General features: G+C 37.5%; 1 protein-coding gene across 5 annotated transcripts in view; it reads right to left on the bottom strand.

Moving 5' to 3' along the window:
* The window catches only part of BRWD1 (bromodomain and WD repeat domain containing 1), a 98,473-nt gene that overhangs the window by 32,727 nt on the left and 41,582 nt on the right, over nt 1–24,164 (bottom strand). For 4 of the 5 annotated variants that reach the window (XM_036350105.1, XM_036350106.1, XM_036350108.1 and 1 more), the window contains 15 exons: nt 22,977–23,070; nt 20,375–20,506; nt 19,805–19,896; nt 17,167–17,356; nt 15,546–15,671; nt 15,339–15,446; nt 13,719–13,843; nt 13,081–13,163; nt 9,670–9,781; nt 8,955–9,016; nt 5,797–5,952; nt 5,450–5,570; nt 3,630–3,755; nt 1,622–1,694; nt 654–695 (listed from right to left, as the gene is read on the bottom strand). In XM_036350105.1, coding sequence (XP_036205998.1) covers nt 654–695; nt 1,622–1,694; nt 3,630–3,755; nt 5,450–5,570; nt 5,797–5,952; nt 8,955–9,016; nt 9,670–9,781; nt 13,081–13,163; nt 13,719–13,843; nt 15,339–15,446; nt 15,546–15,671; nt 17,167–17,356; nt 19,805–19,896; nt 20,375–20,506; nt 22,977–23,070 — 1,642 coding nt within the window. The remainder of the gene's footprint in view (nt 1–653; nt 696–1,621; nt 1,695–3,629; nt 3,756–5,449; nt 5,571–5,796; nt 5,953–8,954; nt 9,017–9,669; nt 9,782–13,080; nt 13,164–13,718; nt 13,844–15,338; nt 15,447–15,545; nt 15,672–17,166; nt 17,357–19,804; nt 19,897–20,374; nt 20,507–22,976; nt 23,071–24,164) is intronic. The other variant, XM_036350109.1, reaches the window with a different exon arrangement.

Here is a 24,164-nt window from a genome sequence, read left to right as displayed (position 1 = left end):
TACATCCCCCAACTAATCCTCATTTTTTTTAAAAAAGGTTCAGTTACCAAATGCTAGTTAATTTTTCCCTTCAAATGTCTCATCTTCCTCCCTTCCTTTCCATTCCAAGCAAACACCATCCTTGACTAGATTCCCATCCTTTACTCCCAGATTCTTGCAATAAACTCCTAACTCATTTCCTTTACCACCTATCTTTATATCCCTCAAAATATATTTGTCAATTTTGACTGTGCAGTTTATTCTCTACTTTAAATGAAAACCTTGGTTTTCAATATCACCATTATTGGCTCCCAAAATAACAGCCAGACATAGCCACTTTGCTTATTCCAGCATGTACCCTCTACACCAGTCAGACCGGCGCTCTCAGCAGCCCACTAACATGCCACACTTTCCTACTTTTTCGGTTTGGATTGTAATATCCCCTACTTTTTTATTGTTTTAACTCCATCTCATTCTGAGAAAATAGTTAAAATCCCAAGTCTTCCACTAAACCTTACCTAACTATCCAGCTTTCAGTGATTACTCCCCTTTCTCTTACAAAATATTCCATAACTATATCAATGTAACTTTTCAAAGACAACACCTAAGACCTTAGGTTGATTTTAAACAAAGAATAAGTAAACAACAAAGATTAATCAGGCAGATTAACTTACTCTTCTTCTTCCAGAAGATGTTTTAGGGAGATCACTATCATCCTAGAAATAAAAATCAGAGCACCTTAAGTGTTAACATTCTCATTAAAATTGCAATAATTTTAATTTAAAAAGTATATGAAAGATAAGGTTATAACTTATTAACAAAATCTCAAAAGACAGACTATATTGGATAATCTTTGTGGTACGCAGAGTCTAACCAACCAACTATTCTTAATACCCTATACATTCCCTAAGAACATGCATTAATTCCAAAACATAGCTATAAAAGGCAGCTTTACATTTGTGTTTTATTTCTATGCAGAAATCCCAGAAACAGTCTCCTACAATTCCTGCACATCTGTACTCTCCACAGTTTCTTATTCCCTAAATCTATACCCATTTTTAATCCAATATAAATTAGCATGCGAATCAGTGAACTAAAGTTTGTGTAGAAATTAAGCTATGTTGGTGGGGTTTTTTACGCCATATTGTTTTTAAAGGCTATCTTCCCTGTAAACAAATCCAACAGCCTGATTCTCAAAAAGGGCAGCATCACTGCTACTTGCCTCACTGACACTTCAAAACCATCCCCAGGAAGGACTCTAGGGTACATGAGCAGGTAAAGCTTGTGCATTCTCAACTGCAATTAAATCCATGCTCAGATATGGGTTTTACAAAAAATAATTTCCAAGGTACTTCTTTAATGTACCTTTCTCTAGTGAAAATTTGTAAAGAGAACATATTCCAAGCCTAAGTTGTTCACTTTAACATATTTTGTTTGGTATATTGATAATCAATTATTGGCTAAAACAAATTATGCCACTATCTAGATAATTAAAAATGTTTTTATCAAGTGCCCTATTTTCATAGTAAGTTGGAATATAGCAAGAATTGATATACTTAATCAACATTTTGTACTTCACTCATTCTTTCAAGTTACCATTTGAAATTAACAAAAATCATTGTAAAATTGACAAACTTCATACCAAAGCCTTGGCATTTTGCTCATCATTTTCAGAAGTGTTAGAAAGTTCTGAGATATCTGTACAGTCTTGATTCCTAAAAAAACAATTTTTCATTTTTTTAACAGTATGCAGATGTCGTTATTGTTGCCAAAGATTCAAACTACAGGTTAGATATAAACAGTTGCTCAACTATGCATACCTAATTTCAACCAGAGAAATATCAGGTTTTTAACTCTACCCTCTGTGGAAACAACTATCTTGCAATATGAAAAGTAAGGGGGTTTTTTCAGTTAAATATACACGAAAATTTAGCTGGTAATCCAGGAATAACAAATATATGGCCTCAGTTAATGAATACACGGAGAAATTTTTCTTAGTATCATCACAAGTAATACTCATAGGATGAGTACCAGGAAAATAGTTTATTTGAGATAAAAGAGAATAGAAGAAAAAAAGGAAGTAGAACTTAAAGCAAATTATATCTTAACCTCACTGTAAAAACAGAACAAATCCTAAAGCAGTGATATCCAGGCATAAAGGAGATGAAAATGATATGTGATCTTCCTGAAGAAAGAAAGAAGTATGTTCTGGGAAAGAGGTAGTAAGTCCAAGTCCCCCAAACATAGGACAGATTTAACCCAGAAAAGTGACATAGACTGCAACTTGTTGCTACATATTGAAAATGATGGCATAACTTATAAATTATCTTCTCTAATACAGTATTCTTTTACAGAATTTTTTTATAGCTATGGGGAAAAGGCATATAAGATCATATAGCAAAACTCACTAATTTTAAAGGATACAGGCTGAATAATTTGTCCACACAGAATATTCACTAGATGATATTAAGCTAGACCTTGGATCCTGATTTCCAGGTCAGTTTTCATTGCACTATTCCAATTCTGATTCCCAATGCAGGAAATTATGTGTAATATCCATGCATGTACAAACACTCTCACAGGACACAGATTTAATCCAAAGATAAAACTCAAATCTAATCATGAGGAAATATCATACAAACCCAAATTAAGAACCAGTGAAAAAGTAATTGTCTAACACTTATAAAAAATGACAAGGTCATGAAAGAAAGGAAAGACTGGGGAACAGGTTAAAGAAAATGTAGAAATTGAAAACAGTGAGCATGATGGGGATTCTGGATAGGATCCTGATACAGAAAAAGGACATTGATATAAAAACTAAAAATCCAATTAATGCCCTAGCCGGTTTGGCTGAGTGGATAAAGCATCAGTCTGTGGACTCAAGGGTCCCGGGTTCGAGTCCTTTCAGGGACACATGCCTGGGTTGCAGGCTCGATCCCCAGTAGGGGGCCTTCAGGAGGCAGCCGATCAATGATTATCTCTCATCATTGATGTTTCTATCTCACTCTCCCTCTCCCTTCCTCTCTGAAATCAATAAAAATATATTTTTAAAAAACAAAAACCAATAAAGTGTTACAACTACAGTCAATAGCACTGTACCAAGACTAGTTCCTTAGCATTTCATCAGGACATCACAGATATGTAAAAAAATGTTACCCAAGTGGAAACAGATACATGTAAGTGGCAAATGTCTATAGTTTAAAATACTTCAAAATGTTAAAAAGTAGAAAAATTTGGATTAATTTCTCATTCCTGTACAGACATTACAATCACAGTAAGTATGTAAAGAAATGTCATTTAAAGTAACACATTAAAAAAGTATCAAATTCGCCAAAACCGGTTTGGCTCAGTGGATAGAGCATCGGCCTGCGGACTGAAAGGTCCCAGGTTCGATTCCGGTCAAGAGCATGTACCTTGGTTGCGGGCACATCCCCAGTAGGAGATGTGCAGGAGGCAGCTGATCGATGTTTCTCTCTCATCAATGTTTCTAACTCTCTATCTCTCTCCCTTCCTCTCTGTAAAAAATCAAAATATATTTTTTAAAAAAAACGTATCAAATTCAGAGAGCAAAAATTAAGCACTAGATCGCTGCAAGAACACAATATGCAAAGTCACTCACTTTTCCACATCTATAACATGAAGTCACTTACTTGATAAATTTTAGAAGCTGGTCAGTTATCTTCTTAGCTGATCTTGCAATTACACTCTCAGGCTCATTAAATGTTCTGGCATTGTGCTCTATGTATCTGACTTCCCAAACCAATGCAGATAGCCTCCTTCAAAATAAAAAGGCACTTTATGGTTTAGAAAATAAAAAGACAGAAATCAAGTAAAGACACCAAGCATGTTAAGCCAGCATGATATATTAATTAAAAAAAAAGTGCAACTCGATCCCTGGTGGGGGCATGTGGGAGGCAGCCGATCCGATGATTCTCTCTCATCATTGATGTTTCTATCTCTCTCTCTCTCCCTCTCTCTTCCTCTCTGAAATCAACAAAAAAAAATTTTTTTTTACAGTGCAAAGTAACAATGAATAACCTTCTCATGCTGTCAACTTGGTCATAGTCATAGCAATTATATTGGAAGATGAACTGCACAGATACATTTAAGGACCAAAAAAATCTTAACAGATCAGTTAATCACATCCAGAAAAACAACAGAACAATCCTCCCTTTTCACAATGCCTATGGGTACATTTGAAGCTGTTGAGACTCAATAAAGAAAATGTGTTCAACATCATCAATCCTAAGAGTCAATCTTACTGTAAAGTAACAAAGGGATTTCTGATCAAATGCACATTTCCATGTTTGACTACAGAGCTAAATTATATCAACAACGTGAACTCAAGAAATCAGTTTTTATTTTTTAAAAAAGTTTTTATTGATTTTTAGAGAGAGGAAGGGAGAGGGCGAGATAGGATCCTTGATCGGTTGCTTCCTGCACACCCCCTAACGTGGATCGAGCCCGCAACCCTGACCTGGAATTGAACCAGTGACCTCTTGGTGCATAGGTCGATGCTCAACCACTGAGCCACACTGGCCAGGCTTATAAAATTTTTCAAAATAGTTGAATTATAAAAAATAAGATACCTTCTATTGCTTTAAAAAAAATCATTGAGAATAGGAAATTTTATAGCTATCAGTGCTCTAGAAGCCAGAGATAAAACACACATTGCTTTAGGATATTAATCTTTCAAAGGCCAAAGTCCACTTATTAACTAAATTAAATTTTATTTTATTATTTTTTAAATATATTTTATTGATTTTTTACAGAGAGGAAGGGAGAGAGATAGAGAGCTAGAAACATCGATGGGAGAGAAACATCGATCAGCAGCCTCCTGCACACCCCCCACTGGGGATGAGCCCGCAACCAAGGTACATGCCCCTGACCGGGATCGAACCCGGGACCTTTCAGTCCGCAGGCTGACGCTCTATCCACTGAGCCAAACCGGTTTCGGCTTAAATTTTATTTTTAAATGGAACAGGTATATAGGAATGTTAAACATACAAATAAAAATTTAACCTCTCCCTGCCGGGTAGCTCAGTTGGTTAGTGTTGTATATACGTCAAGGCTGTAGGGTTCACTCCCCAGTCAGGGCCATCAGGGCACATGCAGGAAGCAACCAATGAATGCATAAATAAGCGGAATGCAAATTGATGTTTCTCTCTCTCTCTCAAAAAAAAAAAAAGACTACAGAACATAATTTGTAAGAAAAAAAGAAAGACAAACTACTTAAGGAATGAAATCTGGTAATTTTTCTTATCCAGGTTCTAATCATACCTACCCACAGGCACCTAACACAATGTCTTACAGGACCAAGAAATTACGATAATAAAAAAAGAAAATGAAACAAAAAATGTTAGTCAGTCCCCATTCCACCACTGTCACCATCAACTACCATTACCTCATTTACTCTAGTTGGTTCAGCCAAGTATCTTTTCAAACTATTTTTAAAATAGGTTTTACTAACCTGTAAAATCGATTAACAAGTCTCATTCGAATAGTGTAAAGATCAGTTGGGTAAGCCACTACAGTACAGTACTTCGGGTACGTACACAGATCAACTGGACCTGCAAAAGCTGCTGCTATATCTGTCAGGGCAGACAGAAGAGTTTTTATTAATAAATTCATAACCCCTCAGTGATATTTCTCCACAAATAATTCATAAAATACACTAAAGCTACATTTAATATTGCAAGCTTAACCAACACGTAATAAGTAGGAACTGTAGTAATAAACACAACCACGATTATGATACTTTTAAATACTTGTGTGGAAAAGCCTGAACATGAAACTTTTCATACTAAAAAAACTTACCGAGATTCATAAGTTGATCTATGCCACTAATAATTCGTTCACATTCTTCATCCCTCGATTTTTGACCCCATTCACCATCTTGTGGTTTGTAGAGCAATTTCTCTAGCTCATCTGAAGTAACAGAAATACTAGCTCCTAATTCTTCAGGTGGATCAACTATGAATTCCATTAAAAAAGAACACAAAGAATAAAACAAATATACACTACACTTAAATTCAATTCAAAGATCTATAAAGAAGACACTAATTACAAAGGACAAAGTAGTTACTTAATAGCAGAGAAAACTGGCAGACACCACTGCAATCAAATGGTTAAAGTTAACAGCATAAACTGGTATCATGTGCCTCCCAATATATGCATGGAAAACACATTTCTCTAACCCTCTTGCCTCAAATGCAAACCCTGGGTTTAATTGTGAAAATAAAAAACAAACAAACAGCAGACAAACCCCAACTGAGGAAAATTCTACAAAATAATTGGCCAGTATTCTTAAAGTGTCATGGTCATGAAAGAATGAAAAGACGCAGGGACCCCAGACTAAAAGAGATTAAGATGGCACGGCAATGAAATCCATATGTGAAAGGACATTAGGACAATGATCTAAATTTGAAGGCCTATGGATTAGAATTGTATCAATGATAACTTCCTGATTGATAGCTGCACTATAAATTACTTAAGATGTTAACATTTGAGAAAACTGGGTATTCATAAATTCAATGTACTATTCTTGTGACATTCTGTAAGTCTCAAATTATTCCAAAACAAAATATTTTGAAAGTGCAATAAAGCCCAGCCAGCATAGCTCAGTGGTTAAGCATCAACCTATGAACCAGGAAATCACGGTTTGATTCCCAGTCAGGGCACATGCCCGAATTGTGGGCTCGATCCCCAGTGTGGGGTATGTAGGAAGCAGTCAATCAATAATTTTCTCCCACTGGTGTTTCTATCTCTCTCTCCTTTTCCCTTCCTCTCTAAAATCAATAAAAATTAAATTAAAGTTTTAATTTAATTTAATATAAAGCCCAGCCAATTTGGCTCAGTGGCTGAGTGTTGGCCATGAATCAGGAGATCACGGTTCAATTCCTGATCAGGGCACATGCCTCGGTTTTGGGCTCAATAAATCAATAAAAACATATTTGAGTGGGAGGGGGGCACTGTTTGAAGTCTGGGTTAGAATGACTTGGGTTAGAATCTTAACTCCTACCCTTTCTAGATGTGTGTATGACTTAAACAAATTACTGCAAACTCTCTGAACCTTATTTCTTTCATCTGTAAAATAACAAGAGCATCAACCTCAGAGCAGGATTAGATGAAATGACATGCACAAAGCTCTTTGAAACAGAGTAAGACCTCAAAATATGCTGGGTTTTGCCTTGGCCCGTTTGGCTCAGGGGATGGAGCATTGGCCTGAGGACTGAAGAGTCCCAGGTTCGATTCCGGTCAAAGGCATGTGCCTTGGTTGTGGGCACATCCCCAGTGAGGAGTGTGCAGGAGGCAGCTGAATCGATGTTTCTCTCTCATCGATGTTTCTGACTCTCTATCCCTCTCTAAAAAATCAATAAAATATATTTTTAAAAAAATGCTGGGTTTTGGGGGAAGGTCAATGGGGAAAAAAGGAGATATATGTACTACTATTTGTAATACTTTGAACAAGAAAACAATTTTAAAAATGCTGGGTTTTCCTTATCTATTACATGCTTTCTACATTGAAAAATGACTTTTCGTATTATTTATAAGATACTATGCTCAAATGAAAATCTAACAAAGGGAGATCACTGGGGACTTTCAAGAGTGTAGTTATTAGAAACATATTTTTTGAAAAAAAATTCTCATTTCCATAAAAATCCTTATTTCCAAAGTAAACCATGACAATGGTTGATGGAGCCGTATCAGAGAGTAAACACAAAGAAAAGGGGTTGGCCCCTAAGGCAGACACAGAAAAACTCGTGGAGCAAGACTTCATGTCAAAAAGTGGTGGGGGTGAAAGGACAAAAGTTTTTTGTTTGTTTTTACACTGAATAAATACTAATTCTATATAATAAGAGAGGGATATGCTAATTAGCCATGACCCATATGCAAATTGACCATCACTCCAACACACAAGATGGCCGCCCCCATGTGGCCACAAGATGGTCTGCAGGGGAGGGCAGTTGAGGGGGACCAGGCCTGCATGGGAGGACAGCTGGGGAGGATCAGGCTGGCCGGGGAGGGGAGTTGCGGAGGGCCCAGGCCAGCAGGAGAGGGAAGTTAGGGGTGACCAGGACGGCAGGAGAGTGGTTAGGGGCTGATCACGCTGGCAGGCAAGCGAGCGTTTGAGAGCCAGCTGTCCTGGATTGTGAGGGGGTTGTTCGACTGCCCACTGGGATCGGGCCTAAACGGGCAGTCGGACATCCCTGGAGGGGTCCCAGATTGGAGAGGGTGCAGACTTGGCTGAGGCGCATGTGTACACGCACACACACATCCATGGATTTTGTGCACCAGGCCTCTAGTATAAAAGGAAGCTTGAGAGTGAAGAAACAGGAGGCAAGAGACACAGAGCAAAAGTCTACAAGAAGGAAATAACTAGTAGATAAAATGTTCACGAAAGCCAAGTGAAAGCTCTTTTAAGGTACAGGAGATAAACTCAAACTTAAAAGGAGAAAGGAAAGAGAAAACTAGAACTGGCAGGGGATGAACTAAGGGTTGAGTGTCAGGTCCCACAGAAGTAGAAGCAGTGGGCAGCAAGCACTGAAGGGAGAGGCTGGCTCACAACAGGCATCTCTCTCTAAGGAAAGAAAGAGACCACCCACAGTCAGATAGACAAGCTGAGGTGAAGCAGAAGACAGAAGTCAAGTTAGATATTCCCTGTGAAGAAAGACCAGGGTAACAGAGGAGAATGAGGACAAGGCAATGGAGGCCACGGGAAGGAGGGCGGCAGAGCTTTAAGCTTCCATGAGAATGGCAGTAGGCCCCTAAGACACAGCCAGCATCAAGCTGGAAACACAGGATAAGAAATGATGAACCAGATACACATAATTCTGTTGACTTCTTTTTTTCACAGTTACCATAATAATTTGAAAACATGTCTTAAAGAATACAATTCACTCTATGTGCATTAGTAAGGTAACAAAATTAAAAATATAAAGATAAAATACGTTCATTATTTAACAATTACATACCATTATCAGGAATTGGTTCCATATCCCATGGGCTAAGCTTTTCAATTTCAGTATTGTCCCACCTGTTAATACCAAAAGAAAAGTCTGGTTAACCTTTCCTAAATTCAACATGTGGCTAATAAGTAGGTATCCACTACAAGAGTAGACAGGAAGACAGAAAATGTAAAAATTAACTGCAACGTAGCAGTAAGTTTAAATACTAACAGTAAAAAATGTTTAGAAGGATACATGATAAGAATTAAGTGTAAAAGTGGATGGCGGGTTCAAGGTAAAAACCAGAAGTCTTGTGTGGCCTGTCCCAGGTTAGTGAAGAAAAACTCAAACAGTGTGAAGGTCTTGAATGTGATGCTTCAGAATGTGGACTTTATTCCACAGCCCATGGAAAGGCAGAAAAGATATTTTTGAACAAAGGAAATGACGTAATTTGTGTTCCTGAACTATGATCCTGCAATGTCAGGATCAAGGTGGAGAAAATATTAGGAAGCTACAGAAAAGGTCCCAAGAAAGCAAGCAGAGACTGCACTACCAGGGTTACTAGTGAATAGGAAACGACAGGGGCATGCGAAAGAGACACTGCAGAGGTGAGGCTGATAGGACTTAATGACAGATTAAAATTGTGGGGTTTTTTAAACCTGAAATGTATTATTTGTTCATACAACAACCTACCACAGTGAACAAATGTTTATAGATGATTCATTTTCATCTGCATACAGACCTAACAATGTAACACTGGAAATGACTATCAGGGTATTGTGGCTGATAGGGCTCTTGACTTAGCACTGTTCCAAACCACCAGGCATCATCAATGATAGAACGGAACCTGTCACCTAGAAGAGATATGACCCAGTCTGAGACACAAGTTTGCAATACTAACATTTTTTATTTATGAAATATCACATAATAAAGATTCAGTAAAGATAATGTAATCAAAGCATGTTTTATGTTAGAATTAGCCATCTGTCCCCACTTCTCAGCAATCTTCAGTGATAAAACAGATGTAAAAAAGATTACACTCAGCAAATTAATGAAGGTACATAACCACCCTATATAATAAAAGGCCAGAGGCGTCACGACTGAACAACCAGAGACCAGACCACCACAGCCCACCCCCAAGCAAGCAGTTAGGGACAATTAGGCAGGCAGAGTGGTTAGGGGTGTTCAGGTAGGCAGACCAGTGGTTAGGGGCAATCAGGTAGGCAGGCCAGCAGTTAGGGTTGATCAGGTAGGCAGATGGCCCCTCGCTGGGTTGGCCCTGCCCCCAAGCAAGTGGTTAGGGGCAATCAGGCAGGCAGGCAAGTTGTTAGGGGCGAACAGGTAGGCAGGCAGAGTGGTTAGGGGAGATCAGGTAGGCAGACAGAGTCATTAGGGGCCATCAGGCAGGCAAGCAGAGTGGTTAGGGGTGATCAGGCAGGCAAACCAGCCGTTAGGGGTGATCAGGTAGGCAGGCCACTGGTTAGGGGCAATCAGGTAGGCAGACAGCCCCTCGCTGGGCTGGCTTTGCCCCCAAGCCATTGCACTCCAGCCTGTCACCTGTAGAGGGAGGCCACCAGTGGCAGGGGAGGTGGGGCAGCACTGCACAGATGGCAAGCAGTGGCAGGGGTAGGGCCAGCTGCCTGCAGCCGGGGGAAGGAAAGCCCCAATAGGCCCTGATCTCAGGCCAGTCCTAAGGACTCTACCCGAGGAGCCCCGGATTGTGAGAGGGTGCAGACCAGGCTGAGGGACACCCCCCACACCAGAGTACACGAATTTTCGTATACCGTGCCTCTAGTACAACTTAATACGCTAAAATGGTTTATAACTAGGTTCTATGGTTTAGTGAATCCAAACACCCACTCCAAAATAAATTGTTACATTCACATGAAACGAAGAAGAAAGTTTAACAAAATTCAAAAATCTCTTACAATAATGTATACTATCAATAAACACTTGTGTAGTAAGAATCCTATCCTATATAATAATCCTATATAATAAAAGGGTAATATGCAAAACGGGAACAACTGGTCACTATGATGCGCACTGACCATCAGAGGGCAGATGCTCACTGCAGGAGCTGCCTACTGGTGGTCAGTGCACTTCCTCAGGGGGAGCACCACTCAGCCAGAAGCCAGGCTAATAGCTGGAGAGCACAGCACAACAGCAGTGGCGGGAGCCTCTTCCACTTCCACGGCAGCACTAAGGATATCCAACTGCCAAAGAATATCCGACTGCCAGCTTAGGCCCGCTCTGTCAGTTGGACATTCCCTGAGGACTCAAGGACTGCAAAAGGGCACAGGCCTGGCTGAGGGACCCCGACCCCCACCCCATGCTTCATGCACCAGGCCTCTAGTATTAAATACATACTTATAAATTATTTCCTAGTTGTAATTTCAAATTTGTCCTGAGAGAAGGTGAGTGTAACTTCCACCTACTCTTCTGCCATCTTGGATCTCCATTAAGAATTTTGAAATAGCCAAAACCGGTTTGGCTCAGTGGATAGAGCGTCGGTCTGCGGACTGAAAGGTCCCAGGTTCGATTCCGGTCAAGGGCATGTACCTTGGTTGCAGGCATATCCCCAGAGGGAGATGTTCAGGAGGCAGCTGATCGATGTTTCTCTCTCATCGATGTTTCTAACTCTCTATCTCTCTCCCTTCCTCTCTGTAAAAAATCAACAAACTATATTAAAAAAAAAAAAAAGAATTTTGAAATAAACCTTTTTGGGCCATTCATGGTGAGGGTAAACTTCTAAGTAAAATTCTCAATCAGTTTAAACAGAAACAAGCAAAATCCTCTAATAGCACAACTCAAACTTCAGGAGAATAGGTTAAGATTTGATGGGGAAGCAAAAATGAATTAATTAGTATAGAATATCTGCTACAATAATTTCTCAACCACAAAAACAAAACAAAACCCACTAAATTATAAGAGGCAATTAGGAATCCATCTATACAATTTAGCTGTAGAAAATGAAGTTTAAAAATATTTTTGAAAAGACATGTTGGCAGAACAAAATAAGAGCTTCTGACTTACACGTGATGGAGGTTGAAAAAATATTAACAGATAAGATACTCTAAGCTCTTTAGGATTTGGCTGTATGACTTGTTAACACCCACATACTCTAGCTGTCTCTTATCTATGTATGGCTAGATGTTTTTCTTCAAAAAAAATTTCCTTTACCTCTAGTTCCAAAATAATCTTGATTCCTTGTTTGACATTACTGGTAAAAATAGTTTACTAAGAGCAGCAACACTCTGACAATCTTTTGTTTCAGTACAGGTGTCTTAAAATTTATCTGAAAAGTGTCTGTTTATAGTTTCTGAGGTCTTAACATCCTTTATGAATGTGTACACCAAAAGACACAGCCTGGGTAAAAAATATTTCTAGTAAGAGACCAAAACTAACAATAGCAGAAAAAGTTATTCTAAGTGATTGTCAATATGAGCTTCCCAAGATAACAGTGCATAATTAAAAGTAATACTGTCTGTACACCTGTAAAACAGGCACTACAGGTGCTAAGGCCTAATTACCAACATCAATTATGTCCTGAAGAGATCAATGATCTACACAAATTAAGGCCCTAAGCAAGTAAGCCCATCAGCCCACCTGCAATGGCCACCATAAAAGCCACATTTAAGTTAGAGCCCATGCCGAGGTGATTTTATTTTTTCTGTCCACCCATATACCTCATGATTATAAAGCATTAAGTGTAACATAAGCTTTTTAATTTTTAAAAATAGTTTCCTCAAGTCAGCCTATTTAAGTCTTACTTGACATGACATCTAAGGTAGAATATTCTGTGTGCCAGACATTACCTGTGTGAAGTCTGCATTATTTTTCAACTTTCTTATTATTTTATATAAGATAATTTTGTGAATTAACCAGAGCCATGTTAAATATAATTAGAAATAATGCAGTATGGGGAAGTCTGAAAGGAAATAAAAGGTCTACTCTAGTCTACTCAATGAGAAATATCCCTTCAAAACATCGCATGTCATAAGAAATGTTGTTTGGCTAAAAAGTCCACTAAGTAGTAAGCACCAAGCCTCTAAGCAAAATAAACTTTTAAGTCACTTATGTTTCTTTGCAGAATTTATAAGTTTGCATCCACCCATCAAAGGATATATATGAATTCAGTTAAGGATAGACTTACAAGATTGCCAATTCCTCTGTCTTGCTTCATCATAAAATTGACGCAACACAAGAAAGTCAATAACATCTGGCATATCATGATATCTAAACAAAAATAAGATTATTAAACTCCTTGGGTAGCAAGTTATAGTTTAGAGCAACACTGTCCAAAATAAATACAATGGGAACCACATATGTAATTTTTAAACTTTGACTAGCCTTATTAAAAAATAAAAAGAAACCAGTGAACTTAAATTTTAATAGTGTATTATATTTAACCAAGTATATCCTAATATTGTTTCACCATGCAGTCAATACAAAATAATGGTATTTTACATTCTTTTTCTTCAAACGAAGTTTTCAAAATTCAGTGTGTATACTTATGTCACACTCTATTCTTATCAGCCACATTTCCAGTGCTGAATGGCCACATGTAGCTAATGGCTACCATTCACAAGTTTATAAAATTATTTTTATTTCTAGTGGGTTCCCATCTATCGGAACTTAAACCCACATCTTAGGCTGTCCACACTGCTCAACTATTTACCCTGCAGCTAAATGGAAAGAGCATGCTAACCAGCAAGAGAAAAAAATCTAAATTTGTTTTTTTATTTTAGAGAAAATCTAAATTTAAATAATCCCATAAAAAATAACACTTACCTAATAGAGAAAGATTTGTCCATAAGTTTTCCATTTGCAGGATCTATAAATGCTAGTTTGAGGCAACAGAGTGTAGGGGGTCCAACCTCATATCGTATTCCAACTATTTTGACCAACTCTTGATCCTTCAACAGATTTAAAAACAATAAATAAATATCAATTCCTCCAGACTCTAATTCTCCACATACTGCAAAATTTAATCAACTCACAATTTAGGCTTCCAACTCACAATTTAGCAGACCAGTTTCAGTGACTATTAAATACAATTATTTTTGCTAAAATTAATCTTCGCATCTTTTTTAAGATAAACATTTAATACGGTTACTAATGTAAGGCGTATATTCACTTTAGAAAATACGATAATCCCCCGTGATCCCACTTCTAGGAATACATCCCAAGAAACCAGAAACACCAATCAGAAAGGATATATGCACCCCTATGTTCATAGCAGCACAATTCACCATAGCTAAGATCTGGAAACAGCGTAAGTGCCCATCAGTAGATGAATGGATTAGAAAACTGTGGTACAGCTACACGATGGAATACTATGCTGCTGTAAAAAAGAAGGAATTCTTGCCATTTGCAATAGCATGGATGGAACTGGAGAGCATTATGCTAAGTGAAATAAGCCAGTCAATGAAGGAAAAATACCACAATCTCACTGTCAAACTACAGCGGGAAGGCCGGGGAGGGATTGGGGGGGGGGGGGGGGGGGGTAAGAGATCAACTGAAGGACTTGTATGCATGCATATAAGCATAACCAATGGACATAAGACACTGAGGGGTAGGGGAGGCCAGGGGACTGTCAAGGGAGGGGAAAAAAGGAGACATATGTAATACTCTTTGTAATACTTTAAGCAATAAAACAATTTTTTAAAAAAAGAAAATACAATACCCCCCCCCCCCCCCCATTCTTGGTTTCCTTTCTGCTGTTTTAGTTACCTGTGGTCAACCATGGTCCAAATAGCAAATTCCAGAAATAAACAGTTTGTAAGTTTTACATTGTGGGCCATTCTGAGTAACATGATGAAATTTTGTGCTGCCCCACTGGGGACTAGAGTCATCCCTTTGTCTAGCGTATCCACTTTGTATAAACTACCTATATGGTAGTCACTTAGAGGCCATCTCAACTATGACAATGACAACTGTTTTGGTACAGGGAAGCTTAAGGTTTTCTAAATTATGCACAAAGTTAAGCCTTTTTCCCATTTGTATTTCTTCTTTTGAAACTTGCACTGCTTGAAGGCAGCCAATCAATGATTCCCTCTCATTGATTTTTCTATCTCTCCCTCTCCCTTCCTCTCTGAAATTAATAAAAAAATATATTAAAAAAGAAATTTGCACTGCTTTTAAAAATCTGTCCTGGGTATGCACATTTAAAGATTACTGATATATATTGTAAAACTGCCTTTCTTATAATTTTACATGTCAATCAATAATATATGAAGACTGCCCACTGATAAACGTAAGTCTTCCTACTAGATCTTAAGGCTTAGATGTAACAGCAGAAATGTTTTCAAGTAGGAAATAAATGGAAATAATGAAATATGCCTCCAGGTTTTTTAATGGGTTTAAGTAATATAATTATATATGTGCTAAATGTTAACACTATTATCTTACCCTAAGATCCATTTTTCTCCATGGCTCCTTGTTCGGGTTCAGCTCATAAATGTCATTCCTTCTGACAGCCTCAATATAAGCTTCATGACCCTGTCGAAAATATATAACCTACAAAAAGGATACATTGAAAAGTAACAAATAAAAACTTAAGAGTAACATTAATGTTTTATGTTCCATATCCATATTTTTAAATTTTATTACTCTCACCTCATCGCCCATTTGTGGAACAAATGGAGATTTTCGAAGTGTGGTGTCAGTTATCCAAACTGGAGGATGAAATTCATATAAATCTTCCGTATTTGGGAGCTCTGCCGGAGACATTCTCCGCAAATTCTGCCAAGGGGAAGAAAACAGAGCTTGGTAAAAGAAAAAGGAGCAGCATGCACTCTTTGATTGAAAAATAAAAGAAATGTCACCATTCAGAATGACTACTTACTTCATGTCACCTAATAATTAGTTTTTAAACATCATGCATATTGGTTCCTGAACACACACAGGAACATAGCACTAGTTTGCATTCTAGATCTACCTGGCACTTTCCTAGAATCTCTTCATTTTAACGTTCTTCATAACATTGTATATCCCAGTGGTCGGCAAACTGTGGCTCACGAGCCACATGCGGCTCTTTGGCCCCTTGAGTGTGGCCACTAAGTTTCAATCGCACTGTACGTGCGCGCCCGCACGTATTTTGTGGAAGAGCCACACTCAAGGGGCCACAGTTTGCCGACCACTGGTATATCCTATGCAAGGGGGCTAATTTCCATCCTAAATCCTCTTCACTACAAAGCCTGCTCTGCTTGAGACACCAGTATGAATTTCACCACAGACTAATCACCAAAAGCAATCGCCTGTGGTTTTAAGACTGGCAATTTTAAAATATGACCACAAATTCTTTGATCCTCGTACTCTCCAAAGTATCCTCCGTTTGAGTATGAGCTCACCTGGCTTCTAACAAACAAAATAAAGCCTAGTGACAATGTTTGACTTTAAGACTAGTAATAAAAGGCATCAGGGCGTAACCTTTGCTTACGCTTCTGCATCACTGAAGACACTCAAGCAGCCCTATGGAGAGGCTCAGACGGTGGGAACTGAAGTTTCCAGCCAGCTGCCCCATGAACGAGCTTCAAAGATGATCATCTAGTCCCAATCAAGCCTTCAGACAAGGCAACCTCAACCAACATGATGAGGCAACCTCGAGTCCAAACCCCCTAGCTAATCAGCTCCCAAATTCCTAACCCATCAAAACATGATATAATACATGTTTCCTATTTTATGCAGCTAAGTTTCAGGATGACATGTTATAGGGCAACAGATAACCCATACAAAGACATGGCACCTTTAAATATTGAGAGCTACCTGCACAATAAGGGCACATGCACTGTACATATAAGGACAAGGGATATTATAATTAGGAAAAAACTATGAAGATAGAGCATAGCAAATAAAAATGAGAGAAACATAGCAATCACAGGCAACACAAGAGAAAATGCCTTAAAATGCCTTAAAGTATATTTCCAGTATTGAAATTAATAGGAAAAAAAAGTGTTAGTTTTGGATCCTGAGAGAAACAGAACTCTCCCTTTAAGTTTCAGATTCAGAAAGGCTTAAGTCCCAAGTCCAACCCAGAGCAGATTAGAAAGGGAAGTTTTAATAATAAAATAGCTTTTCCAAAAATAAGTTTGCATTTTACATTTACTTTCAGATGACATAACATTGTCAATAAAAATAAAGGCTTCAATTTTAAAAGGATTTCTAATTTTAAATGTGGACAGAAACACCTCTATAAACTGTACATAAGATGTTATTTCTAAAGACATATTTTTCTTACCTCTTTTTTAGGCTTATTTTCTTTCTTTCTCTTTCGTCTCCTTTTTGGAGGAGATACATTCTCAGTAGACACTTCATCCTCTGAACTACTACAAAACCGAGTAATACGCCGACGAGATGAAGTTCGTAAAGGGGGCTGCAAATTGATGCCTGCATCAGCTGTCCAATCAGAATATCGAGATGAAGAGTCACTAGAAAAGGAACACATTTTAAGTTCTTTGGAACCAGAATCTAGGCCCTCATAGCAAATTATTAATATAACCTTAGAAGGAGAGAGGAGGAAGAGGAAAAGACAGACCCCAGGAAGCTTCAACTTGAACAACCCGTCCTCTCCATCAATGAATACGGAAATGACCAAAGATCATGAGAGAGAGAGAAACCTTCACAGACTCGGGGAATTAGAAAAGAATGTAAGCCTGAGGAAATTTTTTAAGTATAATATAGATGAGACCTCATGGAAGACAACATCTAGAGCCAACTAACAATTCCCCTTCTAAAAAATATAGTTATGAAAACAGTAGAGGTCACACAGAACCATAGGTAGCACGCCCCGCCCAAGTTAGAGCAGACTCTAAAATAGACTAGAAATTTTCATTAGAATGACAAACCATTAGTGAATACACTGAGAAGCCCAAGGAAAGCATAGCCATGCTTCTTGCCAAGAGAGGGACTTTCTTAGATATGACAGAAGATCCAAGAGAGATACCAGTCCTAACTCATCCAGAAGCAAAAGCAGAGTGAAGTCCTAGCCGGTTTGGCTCAGTGGACAGAGTGTCAGCCTGTGGACTGAAGAGTCACGGGTTCGATTCTGGTCAAGTGCACATGCCTGGGTTGCCGGGCTTCATCCCTCATAGGGGGTGTGCAGGAGGCAGCCGATCAATGATTTTCTCTCATCACTGATGTTTCTACCTCTCTCTCCCTCTCCGTTCCTCTCTGAAATCAATAAAGATATATTTAATAATAAGGGGGAAAAAGCAGAGTCAAATGGGCCCTTGATGGTTGCTCAGTGGTTAGTGTGTCAGCCCTAGCACCCAAGGGTTTCGGGTACAATTCCCAGTCAAGGTCATGTATCTGGATTGCAGGTTCTTTCCCCAGCCCGTGTCAGGGCACATGCAAAAGACAACCAATTGATGTTTCTTTCTCTCTCCTCCCGCCTCACTTTCAACTGTATCTAAAAGCAATGGAAAAATATCCTTGGGTAAGGATTTAAAAAAAAAAAAAAAAGAGTCAAACAGGAAACTAGACAGAATACTAGCCAACAGCCTACCACAAGCTTAAGCAAACACATAAAGGCCTCTACTGGAACCATCATTGGCCAACTATTTACCTCTCAGGCTCAATAATGCACACTCACACAAACACACAAAATCTAAAAGCTTTTTATTATAAAAAGAGCTGTTCAAAAAAAATTTAAGAGCATTTGCATGATAAAATTCAAGAAAAGCTGAAGTAAAAGACAATAAATATAGAAATAGAAAGGAAAATGGTGATTGCCAGGGGCTGGGGGTAAAACAGAGAATTGTTGTTTAACAGATATACGTTTTACAAGATGAAAGAGTTCTGGAGATTGGTTGCACAACACTGTGAATGTACTTAACACTACTGAACTGTAGTTAAAAATGGTAAATTTTGTGTTAGGTAAATTTTGCCAGAAATTTTAAAAAATTGTTTTTAAGAGTAGACAAGTGTTCTAAAAATCACTCCAGCTTTTCTTAATCATCTATAATAATAAAAGCATAATATGCTAATTAGACCAGACAGCCGAACAGCAGAACTGTCAGAAGACCTTCTGAATAAACGATGCCACAAAGCCAGGGCTGCAAGGGCACAGCCCCTTGCACAAATTTTGTGCATCGGGCCTCTAGTAATGAAATAAAAGAAGACAAGAAAGGAAGCAGGCAGTATAGTATGGTGTTCTGGACAAGCACACTATAAGTAGAAACAAAAATAAGATTTGAATCATATTTAGAAGGAAATTTTCTGGACTTGCGATGGGTACATTTTGAAGAGAAAATTATGTCCAGGTTATAGCTTAAAGTATCTGTCAAGACAAAGGTGACATTTACCAAGATGAGGAACAGATGTTAACATTGAAATCTGGATAACAAAACTAAACAAAACATAATGAATTTAATAATGGGGTTGTTTTTTGTTATTTAATCCTCCCCTGAGGACATATTTCTATAGATTTGGGAGAGAGAGATGGGTGGGGGGGAGAAACATCAATGAGAAAGAGAAACTGATCTGTTGCCTCCCACACACATCCCAACCAAGGACTGAACCTGCAACCTAGGTATGTGCTCTGACTAAGAACCAAACTGTAACCTTTTTTGGTTTGGTTGGAACAATACTCCAACCAACTGACCCACCCAGCCAGGGCTGTACTAATGCAGCCCAAGACTAACTAGATGTTTTCCATAAACGTGTTTTACACTCCTAGCTCAAATATTTATAGTCAAATAAAAATGCCTTAAGTATTTTCCACAGCAACAGCTGTTAATCCAGTTTTCTTCTCCTTTTACATGTATTAAGAACTCAATGTTAACTGTTCCATAGTTGCAAGCTCTTGCATCCTGAATGCCATTCAAATACAGTTCTATCACTAAAACGCTTTAAAGATCAAAAACAAAATCAGATACCTTGAACTTTCACTATCACTTTCACTTCTTCTATCACTTTTCCATTCTTCTTCTTCAGAAGAACAAGACGCTTCACTTTGATCACAGGAAGTCTGATTCACGGGGGGAAATAAAATAAAAACCTTGATCTCTGAGTGAAGTTAATGGAAAGTTGTGTAAATATTCTCAGTGTTTTGGACTTAAAGCACTGTAATAGGTATGAACTGGTATCTCACCAGTTTCACTTCCAATTCCTTAATGCCATATTTGCCATCTGAATACTTTTTTTGATGGTCTGTCTGTTAGATCTTATGCCAATTTTTAAATTGAGTTTCCTCATTGATGAGTTTTAACTCGTGGTATATTTTGAATGCAAGTCTTTTATCAGATATGAGTTTTACAGATATTTTCTCCAATTTTGTGGTTTATCGTTTCATTCTCTGTGCATCATTTTTGTTAAAACTCAAAATGTGAAATTTCATTTTAACCTCTACAGAATACTGTATTTTCACATATTTCAGGGTAGAGTCAAAGTGAGACATTGGACATTTATTTAAGATTATTTTATATATTTTAAAGTTACAAACTCACATGTCTTATAGAGCTTGAAGACTCATTTCCAGAAGACAACTCAATCTGTCCAACATTTCTTCTGCCATAATTTGGATATTTACATCTACGTGTCCTCTGCCTAAACGGTGACATCAAAACTACCGAATCTGACTGAAACATAAAAGAAACATAGAGATGAAAATCAATATCTGAATAAATACAATTTCAACAAAATAGGCTTTCTATCAAATTCTCAAAAATATTTCAGGCAGATAATAATAGTTGAAATATAAAAGAAAATATTCCTAAAAAAAATATATATATATATATATTTTTTTTTAATTATTTTTATTTTGGCCATCTGCTATTAAATCAACCTTGGTATTTTTACTTTTAGATACTTGGAAGAGAAAAAAAAAAAGATACTTGGAAGACATGGCTAAATTAGGCACATTAGATCAGCCTTTTCCAAATAAAACAAGTCAATTGACCATGAATGAAATAACCCAAAAAGTTTATCACTTTAAAAATGTGTATTTTATAAGTGAGAAGATTTAAACCCTGGACATAACTAGGATTAATATTTGCGAATTATTTCAGATAATCCTTTGTATGCACATAATGACACATTTCTTAAATTTTTGGATGATTTGTTGTCAGCACTTTTCAATTCTGCTTAAATTTTTAAAATATATTTTTATCAAAACAAAAATATTTTCAAAAATCAGCCAAATAATGGCCCTGGCCAGTTTGCTCCATTGGTAAGGGTGTGGTCCCTATAGGCCAAGGTCCAATCCCCAGTCAGGGTACGTACAAGAGGCAACCAATGAAGACATAAGTGGAACAACAAGTGGATGTCTCTCTCTCTCATCCATTAATAAAAAAAGATTTTAAATAGGCCAAATAAAACAGATTGTATTTTTTTAATATTTTTTAATCATCACTTAAGGGCATGCTTAGAGGGAGGAAGGGCAGGAGGGAGAAAGACATCAATGTGAGAGAGAAACAAGAATCAGTTCCCTTTGGGTACCTGCTCAGCCAAGAATGGAAGAAACCGGCAACCCAGGTATGTGCCCAACTGGAATAGAATTGACCACCTTTCGATACACAGGACCAGCTCGATCAGGGCTACATTGTATTTTAAGGGGATAGGCTGAGGGTAGGGGAGAGGGTGGGGGAGTGGAGGTGATGCTGGTGGGCAAGGGAGAGGGGCAAGCTATATTCCTCAAACACCAAAGTCATATGTGAAATCACATAATAAAAGCATATATTCCTTGAATTAATATACAAATAAATTTGCATCTAATTCCTTCTGTTTGATAATCAAGTGTGTATTATCACTTCAACATATCATTGGCTGATTTTAAAATGAATTACATTTTCCTTAATTTGTCAGTACTATTTTTTGTTAAAGCAAAAACTCGTATTGAGTTTCATAACTGATAATGTCAAACACTGTTGGGTCAAATCTACCACTCAGAAAAACAAGTAATCTGTAAAAAAAAAAAAAAAATTTTTTTAATCAGTTTGAGCTCTGGCTGGTGTGGCTCAATTAGTTGAGGGTCATCTGGCTCCAAATGGCTAATGGTTCAATTCCTGGGCAGGGCACATACCCGGGATGCAGGCTCAATCCTGGTAGGGGGCGTGCATGAGGCAGGCAATCAATGGTTCTGCTCTCACATTGATGTTTCTCTCCCTCTCCTTACCTCTCTCTTAAAAAATTTAATAAAATCATTTTTTTAAATCAGCTGAAGGGCATTATATACCTAACAAGGCTATGAAGAACTAGACAGTAAGCCCATCCTTATGATCAATTCTGGGAAAATCCTGCAAACACTCAATCATTTTCACCAGTTTTGTAGCACTAGTCTTACATTTTGTGTATCTTCCATGAACTCAATGTTAATGCTATTCATATAATGTTCAAGAAACTCCAAATAAAGAAACTAAATACTCAGACAGTTGTTCTCAAACTTCTGGCCCTTTAAATACAGTTCCTCATGTTGTGACCCAACCATAAAATTATTTTCGTTGCTACTTCATAACTGTTATGTTGCTATTGTTATGAATCGTAATGTAAATATCTGATATGCAGGATGGTCTTAGGCGACCCCTGTGAAAGGGTCGTTCGACCACCAAAGGGGTCGCGACCCACAGGTTGAGAACCGCTGTACTAAGGAATAAGATTTTCTTGAGTTTGGAGGGTCACAAACCATTGTAACATCTAAAATTTTTATAAATGCATGATTTGGATAAACTTCAGAAATAGTTTTAGAAGTAAGACGGTTGGTTCCCTGTGGAAGAAAAGAGAGTGTAGTGATTGGGGATGGACACAAAATGTTTTTGATGGGTTGGTAATGTTCTAGTTCTTGGTCTGAGTGGTCATTAGACAATATTCTTCTGGAATCTATTAACAGTATTAAGCATGAGGCTGCTTTCCTCAAGTTTTTACACTATTCCTCTTTCCTAACAGCTGTACAGCCTTATGTCTACTATTTTAAATCCCAAATAGAAGCCTTTAAGCAAAATATATTATGCTATTTCAAGTGAAAATTACTAATATTCTCAGTGATCAAAAGAAAACAAATTTTAGTTCAATTTCTAATTTGCTTATTCCTAAGAAAAATAGAATTTAGGTTACCTTTTGTGAGAACTGAAGAGTCTTCTTTTTTCTTCCAATTACATAAAGATTTCTTTCCTCTTCACCTTTCTCTATTCTAAAGTCTTCCAACTTCCTACAAATTTGATTATCCAGTTATATTAGTTAGTGAACTGATGAGTAAGTAGAGGATATTAACAGGAAAAAATCATCATCATGATTCTAGAAATCATAAGCTTACATACTTTTTAAGTTGACACAAGAAATTATCTAAGGTTATAGCAAAACTTAAGTCAAACTATACTTTATGTTAGAAATTTAATATGGTATAAATAAAATCTCAGCAGCAGCTAGGAAATCCTAACTTTCATATTTTACAAAGAAATGGTCATTTGTTTGTATTCTGATTGGCCCTATTAGGACCAATTCAAACAGGATCTCTCAAATTAGTAACTCAAAGTGTCCCTATAATTTTCCAAGATTAAAATTCCTTTCTCTAAAGAAAAAATAGGAGCAGAATCCTCCTCCAAACCATTTAAAATGTTTTTTAATTTGTAGAAAAACAGAATAGAATGTTACTACTTCTTCTAATCACCTATTTTTTACTTCCATGATACAAAAGAAGCATTATAGTGTTACTGTGACCACCTTCCAAGCAAGGGGCCTTCACCGTGAGGACGGTACTGACCATGGTTTTCCTTCTCCACAGTTAGAGAGAACAAGTGACTGTCCTTTCTCCAAGGTGAATATTACTGAGAACACACGGCTTTGTTTTTGTTTACTTTATAACCCCACCAGAAAAGGTTCAAAACTGACATCATGGCCATGTTCCAAGACATAATTGGGCACTCAAATGAGTGTAAGCACAAATTCAGTGAGGACAAAAACACATTTCTAAGAAAATTACTTTCTCAAGGTTCAACTGTAGCCCATGCTCAAAGTACAGTGGAACTTTATTTTATCCACAGGGGAATTCTATATTAGACTCAACCCTTTACAAGTTAATTTCACCACTTTTATATGTATTTAAGGAATTATATGAGGTTTTTCACTTGCAGCCAAATTAAATTCCTATCCCATATGTTTTTACAAACACTGCATACATTTCATTCTCAATCAATAATAAAACAAAGGCACACTCTAGGTTTCAAAAATATTATGTTTGGGTGCATTCCATGCCTCATCAATCACTAATATCACTCAGCTGACAAAAGTGATATTATAAAAGGT

This window comes from Myotis myotis, unplaced genomic scaffold (assembly GCF_014108235.1).
Source record: "Myotis myotis isolate mMyoMyo1 unplaced genomic scaffold, mMyoMyo1.p scaffold_m19_p_2, whole genome shotgun sequence".
In the NCBI taxonomy this organism is placed as follows: domain Eukaryota; kingdom Metazoa; phylum Chordata; class Mammalia; order Chiroptera; family Vespertilionidae; genus Myotis; species Myotis myotis.
This window is presented reverse-complemented; position numbering and strand designations above follow the sequence as displayed.